Below are 19,702 nucleotides of genomic sequence, written 5' to 3' on the forward strand. Positions count from 1 at the left end.
CGGGTCATCTATCTGACAGTTCCTGTGCTGGCCCCTCCCACCTTTGTATAGAAAGCTCTCCTGATCCCTGTGGGAGAACAGTGAGTGCTGCTGGACACTGTTATCCTTGGCCAGATACTAATGTGAGCAACGCCTGTTGGTGCAGTACCTCCTAATCCATGGACTCCACTGTCATGGCATGGCAGTGCAGTGGCATCCAACCTCACTGTGAGAACTGGAATTCTAGGAAAAGCCAGCTCAGGAATTAGGGCAGTTCCTATCTTTGCCTAGAAACAATGGCAGCTCTGAGGTGATTCTCCTGAAGGGGGGGGGGGGGTTCCTTGGATCTCCTTCTAAAGTTAGCTTGGTTCGGCAGGTAGAGAATGTGAGGGAGCTCCAGGCCACACTCCCGGTCCCTCTGTAGGTGTGTTCCCTACATCTTAAGGAGAGTACTTGCCACACTGCAGAAAGCCAGGGGCCATCCCCTAACACTGTGTACAAGTCAGGAAGATGCCAGAGGGAGGAGAGGTATGTGGCTGTAGCCTCTGTCTGCACTGTTGGGACTGGGCTGCTCTCATCTCTTCTGAGTCCAGGCATTCAGCTGATTCCCTGCCTCTCTGATCCCTTGCCAAACCCAGCCACTATCTTCAGATTTTGCTTCCCAGAAATTCCAGCTCTGGCAAACATGATTAAACCCCCAGTTCAGTCCTCAGTTCTTCCCATGAATCTGCTCTTTCACATTGTCCACTGGGGATTCTTAGGGTTGAAATGGGATAAAGGCTAAACCCTTCTGAAGCACTCAGTAGCTCTACTGGCAGGCATGTGGCCCCTTAACTACCACTGTAGCCAGATCATGTCTGTGACTTTAAAAAACAGTGATGGAGCAAGAGTCCCAGGGACATTTCCATGCTTTCTACTCTCCTGACATCCCACCCTGAGGAAAGAGCAGGCCCCAGCCCCAGGGTTCCTAACAGAGTCTGCTGTGGGGAGAGTAAGAATTAATTGATGCCAGACATTGTGACCTTAATCCCACCACATAGGAGGCAGGTGGATCTCTGCGCTTGAGGGTAGCCTGTCCTACAGAGCAAGTTCCAGGACAGCTAGGGCTACCCAGACAGACTGTGTCTTGAAAAATAAAAGAAAGAAAAACAAAAATTTTAAGCCATTAGGGTGTCTGAGAGTTGACTCAGCAGTTAAGAGCACTTGCTGTTCTTGCAGAAGACTTGGTTCCGAGGACCTAGGTAGCAGCTCACAACCTTCTGTAACCCTTAATTCCAGGGTTTCTGACACCCTCTCGTAGCCCCCTCAGGCACCAGACACACGTGTTACACAGACAAATATGCAGGCCCTCATATACATAAAACAAATGAGAATTAAGCATCCAGGGCTGGGGGATCCAGCAGACTGAGAGAAGCCTGCTTTAGCATGCGTTCGGCCCCAGTTGGGTGTGCAGCACTGTTAGAACACCCTGAAGTGTAAGCTTCATGACTCAGATTTGAGAATGAATGCCAAGAAGCCAGATCCTTGAGAAAGAAACCAAGTATCCAAGAACTTTCCCTGACAGATCAGATAGCGATTTTATGAAAACTGGTAAGTTCTTTGATTTAAAACTAGATAACACTGGGGGTGGGAGTGTCCTAGACATGAGTGTATTTGCTAACTGGTTAATAGTTGGTTTGTTTTTTCCCTAAGATTAAAAATACACATGACCCTATATGCAAATTCTAGCAATAAAATCCTAAATAGAAAAAAAAAATAGAAACTTCAAACTAAGTATAGCTATATACACCATCCCAGCACCTGTAAATTAGAGCCGGGAAGATCATGAGTCTTAGGCCAGCCTGCACTACACTACGTACTGAAACAGAAATATAACAGAAACACAAGCAATACTAAAATATTCTGATTCTACCTATCCATCATGCTATGTCTACCAGTATTGTAAGTTTCGAATTCAAAGGGAACTAGGGCGAGTGGGGACCTGGGCAGAACAGAGTGTTTCAGATCAGTGTGCTGCCAGGAAGGAGCAGTGCCAAGGCCAGAGGCTGGGGCTCCCTGTGCCTGCAACGTGGACAACGATTAAGACCTATCTTTGCAGGATTCCAAGTCCTAATTAGGAAAAGAGGCATGCAGAAGGGGCCCTCTCGGCATTCCTCAGCACCGCCCTTTGCTTTTCTGCTGTCTTTTGGAGCACCACAGGACTCCTTGCTTCAAACAGAATATGTAAAGGCCAGCAAAAGCAGGTGCCCACAAGCAAAGACAGGCTGCATCCTGGTGGATCCTGCTTACGCCACACACAGTCCCTATGGCATCAAAATGGAGTAGCACGTAACAGTGTGAATTCAAGAACTGGTAACTTCAGCCCCTCTTGGTTGACCAAAAAGGATTTAGATTGCCCTCATGGACTTAAGTCAGTGTCTTGCTTAAGAAGAGCTATCTGCAATAGTTTAGTACTACTCAAAACCACAAGTATAAAACTAGAGTGAGAAAATCCACACCCACCAGCTCTCTATGCTCTGTACTTGCATTCAGCAGAGGGCTTCTCCTGTGGCCAGCCTCCTCCCAGTGCTTCAAGTGGGTGTTGTTCAAGCACAGTGTTCGGGTACAAGCAGATCTCGGAAGCTGAGGCCTTTTGAGTGCTAAGCAGCTCCAGCAGCTGTCAGTGCATTGTTGTTGACGATGATGGATTAATAAGGATTTGGAAGGAGGATGCTCATAAAACCCTGATTTAAGAGGGCCCTAGATGTGTCTCATGTGGTCCAGACAGGGTCGGGGAGGTGGAGCATATACTTTTCAAACTGAAGAGCTGGACTATTTGAAAGCATTACTAACAGTTTCAAGATGGTGGTGATAGAGCATTAATGTTAGGCTTGAGCTTCATCTCAAGGCAGGACTCCGGGCAGCTGCGCAGGACGACATGCAAGGTGAGGGGGATGGCTGGCTTGCAGAAGAGGTGCATAGAGGCCACAAGTGAGAACACAGTGTGTTCCGTTTGACTCTGAGATCACTGCCTTCCAAACCGTGTTTAGCTTAGGCTATGGGGAGATAGAAGAGGTTATCTAGACAGGTAGGATATACGCGGTGCCAGACGACCCTGAGTGCGGGCTGCCCAGGGTACTAGTGCGATGCGTAGGCTTCCTTAATCTACATAGAAATATAAGCATGCAGCAGCAGCCAGGGGTGGGCCTGGGCACCCAGGCTCCAAGTTTCACATCTCAATGTCTGGGAGTCTTTGGGCAGGCTACCTAACAAATTCTGGGCCTCACTTGCTGTCTCTATATAATGAAGAAGTGAAAATTACCTGTGTTCCGGGGCAATGTGAAGAGTAAATGAGTTGATCTATTTCAGACCTTTACACTGCAGGTGGTAACCTGTGCTCAGTGCCTACTGCTAGCGAGGGGACAGGGACCATGTAGTTGAGAGACTATTTTAGAGCTGGAAGAAAAAGTGGACTAGAGAGTAGAGATAGCTAGCGCACAAGGTCGGTCGCTCAGCTAGTAAAGAGGTTGCGCTCTGTTCTCTGCCGCATAACCTGTGTTCCCGTATGACACAAGTGCCACAGGCAGCCGACACCTCCTCCTCGCTGACTGAAAGCCCTCGTTTTTATTTAGCTAACATTTGATGAGCCATCCTTGTATGGTGCCTCCCCCAACCCCAACCCCCCCCCCCCCCCCCCCCCCCCCCCGGTGCTGGAGGTTATAAAGTAGAAGGAGACTGGAGAAGAGTATACAGACCAGATGGGAGGGAGGGACCCATTGAAAGGTCTGTAAGGGCTGAGGGCCAGCCTGGGATCAGGATAGAAGAGGGAGAGGGAGGGGTTTCTCAGGTCAATTTTATGCATAGCTGTAGATTAATCAAGTCTCCCACGTCAGCCTCACAGGTGGTTGATATAGAGGTTGGGGATACCCCTAGGTGCAGTGAACGACTGAGGAGAGATACAGAAACCCTATGGATTTCCTCTTGGAGGTAGAGGAAAGGCAGGTGCAAGAGCCATCCGGTTATGCTTGGAGTGTAGGGCTGAGCTTCACCTTTGACCTTAACACTCACTTAGAGGAGTCATGCCCCTACCTGTCCCAGCCTAACCCACTTCATTCCTGTTCTACCTCTCTTCTCCCCAGGGTCAGCGGACTTTCCCCCTTCATGGGTGACAATGATAACGAGACCTTAGCCAATGTCACTTCAGCCACCTGGGACTTCGATGATGAAGCATTCGATGAGATCTCCGATGATGCGAAAGATTTCATCAGTAACTTGCTGAAGAAAGATATGAAGTAATGAGCGGGGACAGCAGTCTCATCAGTCTCTGGCTAGTTCTGGGAGGCAGGGCCTGCACCAGTCCTGTGTCCCCTGAAAAGGGAGGAGTGTCCAGTGAGGGCCAAGCCAGTGGTTGTGTGGAGTGGTTCTAGTTCCTGGTGCGAGGCACCTTGCCCCACTTTTGACGCATAGAAACCCCACTGGATTGGTGAGCCCTGAGCAAGGGTCTCCAGGAAGGGACAGCTTCTCTGTCATGATTGGCCTTTTATAGGCTGTTTCGCTGTGGCGCTCTTTAAGGCTCACTGGGGTGGGGGTGGGGGGTGCCTGTCTAACTTATAAGTGTTTATAGAAACAGTCAACAACCCATTTGAGGGGCCTCTTTATATCCCCAGATTACTCTGGCTTGGTGTTTCATTCACATCAAAATCATTCCTTAGATATGGCCCAGTTCCTTCTAATGTACAACACATTGTTGAGAAATGGGTGCTGGGATGCTCCTGCCTTTGATGGCGAGCTGTGAAGAACGGTGAAGCAGACAGCCTTTGTCATAGTTGGAGACAGGCTAGGTGGAGAAGCTGGGCAGGGGTTACACGGCTTGTTGATCTGTCTCTCCGGGTGAGTGGAGTCAGCCAAACTCAAGCCAGAAGATAAGAGGCTCTGGAGAGATACCAGGGCAAGGAGCTCTAGGGTGTCATGTGACATTCTGTAAATGAGTATCCAGAGGCAGAACCTGTTTCCGGTACCCCAACTCTACCCCCAGCTCTGAGTGGGATTTGGCAATAAGAGATAGTTGGGACCATGCCAAGAAGGGTGGTGTTGACATAGGTGGTATGGGAGAGGCAGCCACCTCCAGGAGTAGGCAAGAAGTTCAGAGCTAGCAGGTGACTTCACAACCTGGCTTCCACTTGTCCACCTGCTCTGTGGCTCCCTGTGCTGTAGCTTGCCACCTCCCACCCAGGAATAGGAGAGTGGTCGCTACGGGAGGGGGGTTCTTAGAGACCCTCTTAGATGGCTGTATCTATTTCTCCAAATGCCCATTTATCTGAATCCTCCTGAGCCTCCCAGACTCAGACTCCCCAGGTGACATCCGTACTTCCTCACAGTGCAGTCCCTGCCTCTTAGTGGCCACAGTTGTGTCAGAAGTAGGCATGACCCCAAAAGAATCTGCATATCATGAGAGTCTGGGCTCCCCTTCAAGGTGAAGGTTCTTACTCCTAAGATAGATAGCTTCCTTCTGATAACTCTGGCCCAGAGATAGCTTTTGTAAACTAAATTTCACTCACACATTTGAGAGATGAGGCATTGTTTGTACCTCATTTTCTTATCTGCTCTTAAAATGATTTACCAACACCATTTTATGTGCTCATAAAATGGACTCCTGGAGGAACCAGCTTCATCACACAGAGTAAAACATTACAATCTTTTAAATCCTTAAATCCAGCATATCCCACCAGAGACCACTATCTGTCATTTTTTAATGTCTTTAATAAAGTTATACATGCAAAATGTAGACATTAAAAGGATGTAAGTCAACTTAAGACATGGTGATCCTTTTCTCTAAAGATTCCCCCACACTGAACTGTGCTTCTCTCTCATTACTTTTCCTCTGTGTTAGCATGTGGTTCTTTGGACTTAATCTTGTTGCAAGTAAAGTGATGCCCTTGAAATGTTTCCAGATTCCAGAAGCTCTCAGAAAGATGAAATGCAGTGCTTAGGCTGCTGTAACTTAGGAGTTGAGTGTAGGACACACCTCTTTGGATTGTGACAGGGAGACCTGATATTCAGCCATAGTGTAAGGCATGAACATTCAGAGATTCTTGCAGGTTTGTCTTAGTGTTCCACTCTCATCCCCTATTTTAGGAGGCCAAAGGGTCAGGCCCACATGTGACCAGCAGAAGGACAAACCTCCCTGAAATATGGTGCTGGGCCTGTCTGCCTTAAAACCTTGACCCTCTTGCACCACAGAAGTTTGAGAATCTGCTGGTGGTTAGGCTGGGTCCAGTCAGAGCAATCAGATCAAGGTGGGGAAAGGGCAAGCACAGAGTGCCCCTGGTCATGGTGTGTGAACTGGGAACAGGCAGACCTGGGCTGTGCCCCATGTAACCAGGGACAGATGGCATCCCATTTATCTTCTCTGAGGTTCCCTCAGAAATCATCTGATCTCTGCCTCCATCAGAAACCGTCTGGACTGCACCCAGTGCCTTCAGCACCCTTGGCTGATGAAAGACACCAAGAACATGGAGGCCAAGAAGCTGTCCAAGGATCGGATGAAGAAATACATGGCAAGGAGGAAGTGGCAGGTAACGTGGCCTCAGTGGGACAGGATGCTGCTCTCAGATTAGCTCCATTTGGGCCCAGATGGCCCTAGCTTCACTCCATCAAAGTTTGAATTTGTTTCTACAATGACCTATGTCCAGTGAGACAGTTGATTAAGGTGCTGAGTTACTAACATCCTTGAGCACAAAGTCCGTAGCTCAGAGGAATCTTCACACCTGCTTGGCTTTGTCTCCTGAGGACCAGAGGCCTTGTGCAACCTCCACTCAACCAGGCTAAAGTGCTAACAGCCATGTCTTCCTGGTTGCCAAAGAGCAAGATGACCTTGAAGGGTGCCTAGCAGTCATGGAGAAGCTGGGACCCTTAAGGGTGATAGTCACATACGTCTTTGTGAGAGAGGGAGGGAGGATGCATGCTACAAAGAGGACACAATGGTAACTTTAGGCAAGGTAGTTAGCTTTGCTGGGGAGTCATGTTTGTATCTGTCAAGTGGGGGTAACACTGGCACCAAAAATTGTGGAAAATCATAAGACAAATTGTAAAGGTCTTTAGAACAGTACCTAGAACATGGTGACATTCTGCAACCCCACCTGTAGCTAATACGTATGGAGGACTGGCCATGGATCAGAGTTATTCAAAGGATTTGGGGTATGTGTTAGGGATTTTTTTTTCCCATTTGCTATGATAAAACACCTTAAGAGAAAGAGGGGTTATTTTGGCTCAGAGTTTGAGGCCTAGTCCATTATGGTGGAGAAGACGGTGTCAGGAGATTGGGGCCATGGGTCACATTGTATCTGCAAGGATGAAACAGATCAATGAACTGCCAGCTTGCTTTCTTTGTATTCAGTCGAGGACTCCAGCCTGTGGAACAGTTTTGCTCAGAGTAAGTGGGTCTCCTCACTACAGTTAGCCTAATCTAGATAATCCCTCACAGGCAAATCCAGAGGCAAACCTAATCTAGACAGTCCCTCACTAGTATACCCAGAGGCTGATCTCCTAAATGCTTCTAGACCCTAACAATTTGACAATAAGTATTAAACATTACAAATGTGCCTGTGCATTGCTTTTAAATCTTACCATTGTAGCTATTATTGTCCCTACTTTACAGACAAACCAAGGAAGCAAGTAGATGATGGGGCATCATCCGGGGTTACAGGGCTCAGCAGAAAAGCCAGGAATCAAGCCTGGAATCTGACTCTAAAGTATACATCCTTAACAAAGACAGACCTAACTGCCTCTAATAACAAGATGGTGACATTGTCATCCAAACCCTAGGGCACTTAGCGGCCTCTCCCTGTTTGACTCTTTCTTTCATCACAGTTGGAACTGTAAAGCTCCTGGGTTTCTGGAAAGGACATGGTTTCCATACCTAAGGGATGTACAGTGCAGTGGGAAACCAAAGCAATGTCACATAAAAGAACGCAAGTACACCAGGAGTTACAAATGATCAGCAGAACCCCATGACCATATATGTATCCAAGGGTTTTACCACCCTTCCCCCGTTCTCGAAATAACAATTCTGAGACTTAATTAATTATGAATAAATTCTTAGACCATAAGCATTTTCTCATTTCCCAACTAGCTTGTAACTTATATAACCAGTTTATTCTAAGTCCTGCCACATGGTTAGTTACCTCTCCTTGGTTTCATACAGTCTGTCTCCTCAGAGTTTGGGGTGAATCTCCTCCAGTACCTCACTGTATCCCAGAATCCCTTTCCCTACTGGAATTCCCTCTTCCTATATCCTGCCTAAGCTAATAGACCAACAGCTTTTTTATTGACAGGTGATGCTTCCACACAGAACACAGGAGATTATCCTCACACATATATGTGAGTATGGATGGAGAAGGGGCCATTCCACTAGAGTTGATGGTTATAAGAGTCTGCAAGGGAAGGAGGTGGGAATTTAGTAGGGGCCATAGTTAAAGCCCAGAAGGAAGGGAGCCACAGCCTGGGTGGAGGAAATGGCAGGTGGAAACTGGGCATGCCTTGAAACTATGTAAGGATGGACCTAAAGGCAGAGCTTTTAACTGGAGATCCAGAGCTGGGAGACTGAGACTTTGCCAGTATGTTGGGAAAAAGGAATCCATGGAACACTGGTCACTACTACACATGTGACTAACCACAGATTCCTTAGAAAACACAACATAACACATGGGTTAGGAGCTGAGGAGAGACCACAAGGGCCTGCAGCTGAAGGGCTTCAGGGACTTGCATCTTGAGCACACAGCAGTCAGAGCCCTGCTATAGGGCAGTCAGTTCTTGCTCAAAAGGACTGGGCTGATATCCTGACTCCTCCAGGTGCAAGGTAGGTTGGAACATCCATCTCTTACCACCTGGGCCTTTCGGGTCAGAGTAGGAAGTAGACTTAAATTTTTTTAAGGTATCCACAAAATCAAAGTTGCCTTTGTTGATGGTCCTCTGGCCATCAGATGTCGGAGAATTCTTCTAGAAAGACAGGAAGAGTAGGGCAGTCTTCAAAGAAGCAGGTCTAACTGGATCTCGCTTGCTTGGGGCACTAGTTAAGAGCAGACCTGTCACCTCAGAATTATCTGTAAGTGGCTCTACGCCAGGAGGGTGCTAAGCCCAGGGTATGGGCACAGAGAGGAGCTGTGGGTATGGAAGAGAGAATGGTTCTATCTCTACAGCCAGGGAACCACACCCTACAGCTCATCCCTTGTTGCTGAATTTGCCCTTTACTGGTCATAGGCTTTTCCAGAAGGGCAGGGATCAAATTTAGAAAAGAACTCCATTTCTCTTTTCTAATTTAAGTGAAAACATTTGGAAATGATTTTTCTGCAAAATTGCTCACAAATTAGTCCACAAAAATCTCACTTAACATGAATGTCCCCAGGCTTAATTTCACTGGGAACAGTTCAGCTGTGCTGACCTGCTGTTAAGATTCTTCCTTAGGGAAATCTTTTCCACATTTAAACTCCAGTTCTAGGACTTTGGCTTCCCCAGAAATAGGGGACTCTGTATCAGAGCAGCCAAGGGAGTGTGCAGCACAACAGAGAGGACTAGGAGTGGGCTATCCAGGCAGAGAGAATATGGGGCACATGTGGCCATGCTAACTCCAGAAGGAACCTTCTAACAACTCCCCTATTCTGATAAGAGGCCCCCAAAACAGGGAACTAACCTGGTAACAAATCTCTCCTTGTGGAGCTATGTGGGGCATGGGTGTCTAATCATATCATTGGTCTTTGGGTAAAGTTATTCTGAAAGAAGTCTAATGCAAAGCTGTGTGCGTGAAGTGTAGCAGTTGGGGTAAGTTGGGGAGGATAGCAGGACTTCTGTCTGCAAACTAGGTGTAAAAGACTGGGCATGAGAGGGGGCGTAGAAAGAAGAGTGGAAATTAATGGCCTACAGTTAGTGCATTTATTTTCTAGAAACTGCAGAGACCCCAGAAGTATGTATAAAAATAACAGGGGATAAAATATTAGAGTATGCTCTATATTTTAATATAGATATATTAATATAGACTTCTATATATTTTAAAATAGAAATATTAATATAGACTGCTCTTGGCTGTCATATACTTGTTAGAGGCTCTGTCATCCTGAGGCTGTTTTAAGAAGATGTGTATGGGCTGGGGTTTGGGTGACCAGCTTGCCTAAGTTTGCCAGGCATCATTTGGCTGTTTGCACTGCAAGACCCTAATCCTGGGAGATGAACAGTGGTGGACCAACACTCCTGGTCATCCTAGCTGGCTCTCTGACAGTTAAGGAATTGGGACTATAATTGGGAGGCCTGGGCAGACTTTGTCTGCCAGGATCACAGCCTTAGCCAACCTTGTCCTCCAACAAAGAAAGCAGCTCTCACTAAACGGGCTCAAGAACTGAAACTTGGCTCTGCTGATTTTTGTTCCAAAATTTCCAAATGTCTCTGTGAAGCCACAATCAGGTTTCAGCTCAGGGACATGCAAGTCGACTGGACAGTGATGCCATCCATCCTTTCTGTTGGTTTTCAGAAAGCACTTTCCAAAGAATGAATTCTGGTGTAGACTACTTTTTTTTTTCCTTACTAAGCCCTTGCAAATATCCTCACTTAAGAAATTAAATGAATGTCCTGCTGGGAGTCTGTCGCATGACAGTGTCTGTTCTTTTGCTACTCTTGTCTGAAATACTGGGACTTTTGTTCACCTCTTTCTTTTAAGTTCATGTTAATAACATTAGTTACAAAATGAAACCAAGAAAGAAGAAAGACATCATCTCTCCACAGCATGCAGTGAATACAATCCCAACAAACCCCATTCCACAGGTCTGGAATCAAGAGTCCATGTGGCCTCAGAGTGTGAGGGTCCTGCTACCCATTCCTGAACAGGAATCAGCAATCCTTTGGGAAAACTAGAACTACAAGGAGATTAAAATCTTGAATCTATTGAAAATCCAGACACCAGTCCTCAGAGAAGAAAGAACTAACTTGGACTTGGTAACAGGGTAATGAGTGATCAGAGAACTGGCCTTGCTGGGAAGGGATATTCTGGGTTCAATAGTGAATCCAGAACAAACCACTATGTATTGCAAAGAGGGATAGTCAGCTGAGAAAGGAGGATCAGCTGATTAGGGAGTGAGCTGCTAAGATCTTGACTCCACTGGGATGGGTGCCACCTTATCAGTTCTCAGGACAAGGTAGGTTGTTAGGAGAAAAGGTGGGAACCTCACACTGCAACCTGCAAAGCAAGCCATCAGCCAGACCACTGGGGGAGCCTGAAGACCGCCGCGTGTTCTCACTCTGCAGGGCCAGCACCTTCTCTCTTCACCCTACCTGGGACCCCTGGGTTCTGTTCACTGTGGTAGCAGAGAGCCAGGAGCATGCCCACACTCTACCGTGCGGTGTGCAGGAGACCAGTGGCCAGATAGCAGAGCCAGTCTGAGTGTTTTTCCAAAATGCACCAAAATAGGTTCGAACGAGAGCATAGTGCAGGATGGAAACACAGTTATGATTGCAACAGCAGGTCTCTGCTGAAGACATACAAATACACACACACACACACACACACACACACACTTTTGCATGATTCCTCAACATTCTGAAGTTCTTGACTTTTTGTGAGGCTTCACTGAAATGCCTGAGTTTGTAAAATTAATTCGGGAACAAAGTGGTTTTGCTGGCACAGTATGAGGTCTACAGAGGGAAGGCAACATGTTAAAGCACCGAACTCTGACCGTGTGTAGACATATGACAAATCATACTGTTCAGCAAAAGTTTCACCCTCTCCCAAGTGGCCCATTTGGGTGTTTGTCTCGCACACGTGAGTGGACGCTAGGAAGGGACAGCTCCACTGTGCAGCCATCAACTGGCGCTGGGGCCAGCCTGGGTGTTTCCTCAAATCTCTGAAGTATCGCAATCATAAACAGAACTAAATGGGACCTTCTTAAACACAGAAGGAAACTGAAGCCTAGAGAGGTCAAGTGGCTTGTCCAAGGTCAATAAGACGCTGCTTCGTTCTTCTGGACCCATGGGGTCTGTAGTAACTGTCTCTTTGAGCAGTTGAAATCCTGTTGCAGGCATTGTTTTATGAGGAACAGCCCCACTGGGCCCAGCGAGCAATAAGTCTTTGGAGCTGTCTCAGGCTGCAGTTGCTTTATATAAACTATCCCTTTTATGGGAGTTGAAGCACAGTATGAAAAGAGTTTTTGTCTCATGTTGACCTTGTTTAGTCACATTAACGCGCACATCAGTTCCAGGACCCATTCCATTCTCCGAACATCTTCGGACACGCTGACAGTGTGAGGAGAGCGAGGCTGGGCTCACTCCAGAGGCCCTGCATCCAGCTGCTGCTTCTCCCAGCCTGGTCTCTTCACCTCTGATCAGAACTTGCAAACTGGAACCAGGGACACCGCCTGAGTCCAACCTCTGTGTCTCTTTTCCAGAAAACAGGCAATGCTGTGAGAGCCATCGGGAGACTGTCCTCTATGGCAATGATCTCGGGGCTCAGTGGCAGGAAATCTTCAACAGGGTCACCGACCAGCCCCATCAATGCAGAGAAGCTAGAGTCTGAAGGTAAGGCTTTTCCAGGCACTTGTGAGAGGGGAAGAGTTGCGGGTAGAGGAACGTCTTAAGAATCTAGGGTTTAATTTGGGTGTTTAATAGCTCTACAGTGTTAAGTTCAGAAGGACTTTCGGGGTTTCCCTGACAACTATTAACTCTGGTAATTATTCTTTAATTGTTAACTATTTTCAGAGCAAAAGCTATTATTTGTTTGCTAGAACTAGCTCATCGGCTTCTTTTGTCTAAATTTTGTTGAAGACTTAAGAAGGCCTTCATTAAAATCTTTTTTTTTCTTTATTATAAATGATATTTTTTGTATACTGATAGACAAGAATAAATAAAATAAAAATCAGATATGGTTACATAACATTTTTAAAATATCCTCTCAATTTCTGCTGCCTTACGGGGTTTTTTTCTTTTTCTTTCTTTCTTTTTTTTTTTTTAAATAACTAATTCAGGCCAGATTCCATGACAGCATTTATACAGCTTAAGAACATGTAGCCTGGGCAGACTGGTCAGCAGGCCCCTCCTGGAACTGATAGGGAGAGCTCTTTGCTGCCACATGCAAAATGCTACCTCAACCATGTCCTCCACAGTAAAGGCCTTGGCCTCTGGTGTTTTAGACATGCACATGAAGACTCGTATCTTCTTGAGGCAGATACCCCTCATTCCCATTGTGAGGAGGCTTCTGCTACCCACAGGTGGGCAAGTGAGTCTAGCAGTGTTGTGTGCACAAGGTAGGGTAGCTGGAGCATTCTCCTAGCTCGAGACAGTCTGTAGCACTTCTGCTGCTCCTCCAGCTGAGCCAGAAACTGAAGGAACAGGAGAGGAGAGGACACAGAACCTCCTCTGGGGCTTGGTTTTTTTCCCTGGACCTATCCCACATCCTTGTCTGCAGCTGTGTACCTTGAAAGTTATATAGGTATGGAAAACCCACTCTGGCGAGTTACAGGTGTTCTGGAGCTCTCTCGGAAGCTACTGATAGACCTACCTCCACAGGAAGGCCAAGCACCAAGATCAGAAAAGTAGTAGAGTCTGTCCTCACACCCTCAACCAAATCCTGAAGTCCATGAAGTTCAGCCAAAAATCCTTTTTAAAGATGACTTTCTTTTTCAGTGTGTCAGCATCAGGGAAGGGGGAGGCTGAGCAGTTCCCTGTTTTGGGCACAGTGCTCTCTGCTGCCAGAAACCATTTGGCAGCAGGCCAGCTCATCCCCAGGAGAAAGTCGTGCTATGATTCACTTCCCTAAGCTGCACTGTTTGCTGAATTATAGCAACTTTAAGAAAAAAAGAAAAAGAAAGAGAGAGAGAGAGAGAGAGAGAGAGAGCCCTTTAAACCCAGGGAGAGAGAGCACAGAATGAAGAAATGACCTGGTCCCCTCTTGATCTTCTAGAAGATGTCTCCCAGGCTTTCCTGGAGGCGGTTGCTGAGGAAAAGCCCCATGTAAAGCCCTATTTCTCTAAGACCATCCGAGATCTGGAAGTTGTAGAAGGAAGCGCTGCTAGGTTTGACTGCAAGATTGAAGGTAAGCTCTGGGAAGGTCTTTCCTTACTCCACATGGGGTTGGCTGCACATGGCACCCTGGCTAAGATGTCAAGCCTGTATTGCCTGAAGTGAGAGGAATAGCCAAGCCCCAAGGGACACTGGGTCCCTTTGCCTTTGGTCCTAAAGGGGCAGTTTCTGTTCTCCCACCCTCCCGAGGCCACACACACACGCTTAGCCTCTAGAGCTACGTTAACAGGACTCCCATGGAGCTCCTTAGCAGTGGGACACATGTAAGGGACTTTGCAAGCCACTGAGAACCTTGAAGGCACCGGAAAGATGGTTGGCACAAAAGTCTGACAACTGCAGTCAGCCAGCTCGAGAGCTTGTCAGCAGGCTGTGTGGCCTTGGGTAGCGATCTAACGCTGCAGAGTGCAGGCCTCTCATTTGTTAAATGATATCCAACATCTGGAGTGGCCCTAAGGGTTCTGTGAGGCCACCTGTCTGACATGTGTGAAAGTAGAAACCTGTTAATTCCTTGAAGAGGTTTCAGAGTGAAGAGAAAAATGGTTGGTTGTAAGGGTGAGGGAGAGCCTGCACAGGAGTGTACAGTAAGGGGAGTTGGGACCCCTGCACACAGGGCCAAGCTCCCAGTCTGGGCTCTGCTTCTTGGTAATCTCTTGTGTAGTGTCTCTGCTCCAAGGGGCAGTGCAGCCACTTAGTAGTGAGTGAGCAAAACCAGAGACCTTAGGGATCATAGCATGGGACCCACGAAACGAGCAGAGCTGGGGACCAAAAGCCTTTCTGTTCCAACAATTACAACATTCTACCAAGATAAGTGCAGGATGGGACAGGCCACACAAGCACAGTTTCAAGGCTGTGCTTCCATGAGCCAACAAAGCAGAGGGTGATCTCCCATCATGCTCTAACCAAGTACCGCATAAAACCTCACTTAAGCAGCCACACCAAGGTCACATGGCCCAGCGTGGCAGCCAGGGTGAGCCATGTCTTGTAATTCTGTGAGATTCCCTAATACCTTTCAGGTTCTCAGTACCTTTTGAGTAAAGTAACTTCTGGAATTAGAAAGGGAGGGAAGAAACGATCTTTCTTCTTCGCCTTTTTCTTTTTGTTAAGTGCATGGTTTTATAACCAAGAAACAGAGATCAGCCCATTCAGGAATGGGTCTAACATAGAATTAATTACTAGAGGGCTGAGGACACACTCAGCGGTAGAGAGAGCTGCTGCCTGGCATGTGGGAGGCCCTGAGTCTAATCCCCTATACCACACAAACCTCTATAAGCACAGACACTGATGGCGTGAGGTTTGGTTTTTTGGAGAAAGGTCTTGTTGACCTGGTTTGATCAGGCCCTGAGGTAGGAGAGCCATAGGAGCAGTATGAGAACATTGAAGAGAGAGTAAGAGAGGCAGTGCTCAAGCACAGCATGGAGGTAGGGATGGCAAAGTGTCAGAGGAATCATCTGAGCAAAGTGTATGTTGGACTTTTACAAGTTTTGTGGGGCTGGTGGGAAGTTCCGCACTGTGTCTGGTCTTGTCTATGTGACTTCCATACTTGAAGCCAGTTACTGGGTAGGATCTTTAATCTCTCCTGCAGCTTCAAGGAGGAGGGGCTGCAAGGCCAAAGCACAGCACAGTTTAACTTGGAGTGTGTGTGTGTGTGTGTGTGTGTGTGTGTGTGTGTGTGTGTGTGCCCGAGCATGTGCGTGTGCGGGTGCAGGTGCGTGTGTGTGCATGAACATGTGCTTGTCACTCAGACTGTCGCTGATCTCACTGGATCTCCTGAGGTTTTTGTCCTTTGAAGTTTTGAATGTAGCATGACAGTGTAGTTATCATCTGTTGTGCTTTTCTCTTTGAACCGATCTTCTTGGTATTTGCATAACTTCTGACTACAGCCCTGATTCCAAACTAAAGCATATGGACGCTGTTCGGATAAAAACAAAATTACACTTGAAAAGGATGTGAGAATTCTTTAGCTTTGTGTGTAATTTTATATGCCAGGGGCTAGAGGTTTTTTTTTTTCTCTCTCTCTCATCTAAAAATACCTCTACAAAATTTAGGAACAAGTCAGTTGTAATACATTGCATATTTAAAGATACACAGAAGCAAAACTGGTGGCAGATATGCATACACACAATTCTAAAATATATAATACACATGTATTTATGTGCTTTTACTTTTACTCCATATGTTTTTAACACTGATCTTTATAGAGGCATGGCTAGACTTTAGGGCAGCCATTGGAATCAGTCTCTAGAGACAGACAAGATTACCTCTTTGGGATCAGACTAAGATAGGTTTTCTTTCTCTTAGCAATATTTCATACCAGCTCCTCTGTCTGACGTTTTATATAGCCATTACCTGCTGTGTGGAGTTAATATTTGCATACTATAAATTAATCCATTTCAGGTTTGCAAATGAACTCTTTTCACAAATTCATAACATACAACAACTATCACAACCTAATTTTAGAATTTGTGCCACTCCTAAAAGATCCCTTGTATGTGTTTAATTTCAAAACATTTTACTTTCATCAAGAAGATGTCTAGCCTTGGTTGTACAGTTAGAATCTGGACAATGTTTCTGCAGTGCCCTACATCATCCGACAGTGTGGCATTGTAAGAGTCGTGGACAATTCATGGTGCACACCTGTAATTGCAGCACTCAAAAAGGCTGAGGCCGTGGGGTTGAAAGTTGGAAACTAACCTGGGCTTTATACTAAGACCCCATCTCAAACAAAAACAGACTTAGAATATTCTATTTGAGGTTTCTGAAGTGAGTCTTGGCAACATATGTCCATAAATATGGAAATGTTCCCTAAGAGCCAACCTCATGTTTTAATCAACAGAGGTACCTCGAGAGCCTCTTGATTGAGCTAATAAGATGATCAGATAACAGATTCTATAATCTGTGTTCTCTCCCCATGATGCAGGATACCCAGACCCAGAGGTTGTCTGGTTCAAGGATGACCAGTCAATCAGGGAGTCCCGCCACTTCCAGATAGACTACGATGAAGAAGGGAACTGCTCGCTAATTATCAGTGATGTCTGTGGGGATGATGATGCCAAGTACACCTGCAAGGCTGTCAACAGCCTTGGAGAAGCCACCTGCACCGCGGAGCTCATCGTGGAGACCATGGAGGAAGGGGAAGGGGAGGAGGGGGGAGAGGAGGAGGAAGAGGAGGAGTGAAGCCAAGCCAAACAGAAGCAGTTTTTAAGTCATTTTAAAAGGACTAATTCCTTAAAGCTCAAAAAACTCAAGCTAGAAAAGCACCTGGTGTGGTAGATTACCTAGTTAGGCTATTTGGAGGCTGATTTGTCAGCAACAGGGGTTGATATCTAGGAGTGTTATTGATGGGCATTAATTTGAATTAGATAGCACCTTAAGACACTAGTGCAGCTAGATTCCATTTGGGGGAGATCACCAGCAACTTGTCTAACCAATTTGATTTTAGAGAGAAAATAGCTAAAAGAAATATTCACTTGGAAAATGTCAGACGTTTCCCAGTTCAATGCACCCTGAAAAATAAAGTTGTCATTAGGGGCCCGAGCCTCCTGCTGCAGCTCAACCCAGATCCCCGGAGATAGAATGTCCAGCCCCTTCCCATCCAACTCAGAGAACCAGCCTCGTCCCCATCCTGCAGCCTTATTCTGAAAGCAGTTGAGCCATTCTGATTCCGGAGGCGCATTGCCTTCCAGCTCTACACTTTCAAGCGCTCTGTTTCTCTTCCCCTTCCACCTGCTGGGTTTCCTGCCTCTAATCCTGGCATGAGTTACAGCAATGAGGACATTAATTACGTTTCATCCTGAAACCAGGTTCCCCTGCTCATAGATGATCCTGGCTTCCTTGGGGGGTGGGGATGGGGGAATCTTCTTTCTTCTAAAATCCTTAGTTAACTAAACTTACTCCTCTTTGCAGGCGTCTGGCAGCTTCAGACATTTGCATGAGAATTCATGAAGGAAAAAAAATCTATGCTAATGTGTTTTCTCCCCCTTATACCAGGATTCCTATTTGTGCTGTTAACAAACTGTCAGCCTGCATGCGCAGTAGAGGGTCTTGCACCGGATGTCGAAAGCCAAGTTTGCTGAAATGCTGGCTTTAATTATTTATTGGGCGCTATGAAACTGATGTCAGCTGATGAGTAACTGTGACTTGGTGTATGTTGGAATCTCCTTCTAGACAGTCTGAGTTTAATCCATCTTCATTGTTAACACTCTTCAAAGAGCTTGGCCTGCCTTCCGGGGTCCACCTTAATTTTTCTTCCTGAATGTGTATCACGCTTTGCCCCCCAGCCTTGAGCTATGTACTCTGAGACCTGCTTGGTACACTCAGATTCGAATCTTTAGCCATTTCTTTTAACTTTCTTTCACTAAATTGGCACTTAATTTTTTTTTCTTATAAAACTTTTTGGAGGTCATCAACAAAGACCATAAACTGATATCTTAGTATGTTTCCTCTCTGTGTGTGTGTGTGTGTGCGAGTGTGTGTGCGTGTGTAACATTCCAAATACTTTTTTTTTCTTTCCCACTGTTTGTAAAGTGCAGCAAATTAATATTTCAAAGGACGGTTTAATCGTTCCATAAAGACCGACTTTAAACTACTTCTGTGCAGTCCTGCACAGAACTGACATTAGAGATTTGACATTGCTTCGTCTTCTCAGCCTCCATCCCACCTTAGCTGTTGGCTACTGCTAAGTTCCCAGTACTTTCCCTGTTTTGCTTCTTAAGCAGTTTCAATATCTTTCATTTATAGTCACAATATTGCCACGGTTTATTATAATAAAGGGGTTTTAATTTGATTTAGAGCATTCAAAGTGTTTTTCATCACTTTGTGTTTATATTATAATCCTTGTGTGTATGTTGTGTGTATGTGTGCATGGGTGGTCATACGTGTGTTCATAGGGTAATGCCTTCTTGGGATTGTGTTACTGTTCTCTCAGTTTATTATGCCATCCAAATGGTGAACGAGAACGCTACAACTGTAGTTAACTCACAATTTTTAAATAAAGGATACCACAGTGCATGGTGTTTGTTCAATCTTCGTAGACTTCTCTTTTTTTCATTACTAATTGTAAAGTCTGTGGATTCCTCTTGGTAATTACAGCCAAATATTGTGCTGCATAATTATGAAGAATTAGCTTCAGAAGCTGGGGAGACGTCTCAGCTGGTCAAGTGCTTGCAGCACAAGCACAAGGAACTGAGTTCAGATCTTCAGCATCTGTGTCAAAAATAAGCCCAGCAGTGTCACCCAGCATTGTGAAGGCAGAGATGGGAAGATTGCTGGTTAGCCAGCCTAGCTAATCAATGTTCCAGGTTCAATAATAAACTATCTTTTTAGATAGACTATCTAAGATAGATAGATCCATACATACCTACATACAGATAGACATACAGACATACATACACACAGAGACAGACAGACAGACAGACAGACAGACAGACAGGATGGAGAGCAATTGAGGTAGACAACAGTCATCAACATCTAGCTGACACATAAACATGCACACACACAAACACGAGAATGGGTTTATAAAGTTGTGCTTGACCAAGGGCCAAAATTAATTAAGATGGCTCTTATTTTTACAGGTGACCTGTTTTTATACATTTAGTTCAAAGTCTCAAGCATCAGTCTAGTGCCACTACATCAGGAAGGATTTTTATATAGTTTTAGGGCCTTATAACTGCTGCTTTTTGAGAATTTAACA

General features: G+C 45.9%; 1 protein-coding gene across 4 annotated transcripts in view; it reads left to right on the top strand.

Moving 5' to 3' along the window:
* Mylk (myosin light chain kinase) overlaps positions 1 to 19,034 on the top strand; it is a 254,873-nt gene extending 235,839 nt beyond the window's left edge. For 3 of the 4 annotated variants that reach the window (XM_034514936.2, XM_076942876.1, XM_076942878.1), the window contains 5 exons: positions 4,098 to 4,250; positions 6,410 to 6,533; positions 12,384 to 12,513; positions 13,895 to 14,026; positions 16,931 to 19,034. In XM_034514936.2, the coding sequence (XP_034370827.1) occupies positions 4,098 to 4,250; positions 6,410 to 6,533; positions 12,384 to 12,513; positions 13,895 to 14,026; positions 16,931 to 17,187 (796 nt within the window). In that variant the 3' untranslated portion in view covers positions 17,188 to 19,034. The remainder of the gene's footprint in view (positions 1 to 4,097; positions 4,251 to 6,409; positions 6,534 to 12,383; positions 12,514 to 13,894; positions 14,027 to 16,930) is intronic. The other variant, XM_076942877.1, reaches the window with a different exon arrangement.
* The last annotated feature ends 668 nt before the right edge of the window (positions 19,035 to 19,702 follow it).

This window comes from Arvicanthis niloticus, chromosome 12, assembly GCF_011762505.2.
Source record: "Arvicanthis niloticus isolate mArvNil1 chromosome 12, mArvNil1.pat.X, whole genome shotgun sequence".
In the NCBI taxonomy this organism is placed as follows: Eukaryota; Metazoa; Chordata; class Mammalia; order Rodentia; family Muridae; genus Arvicanthis; species Arvicanthis niloticus.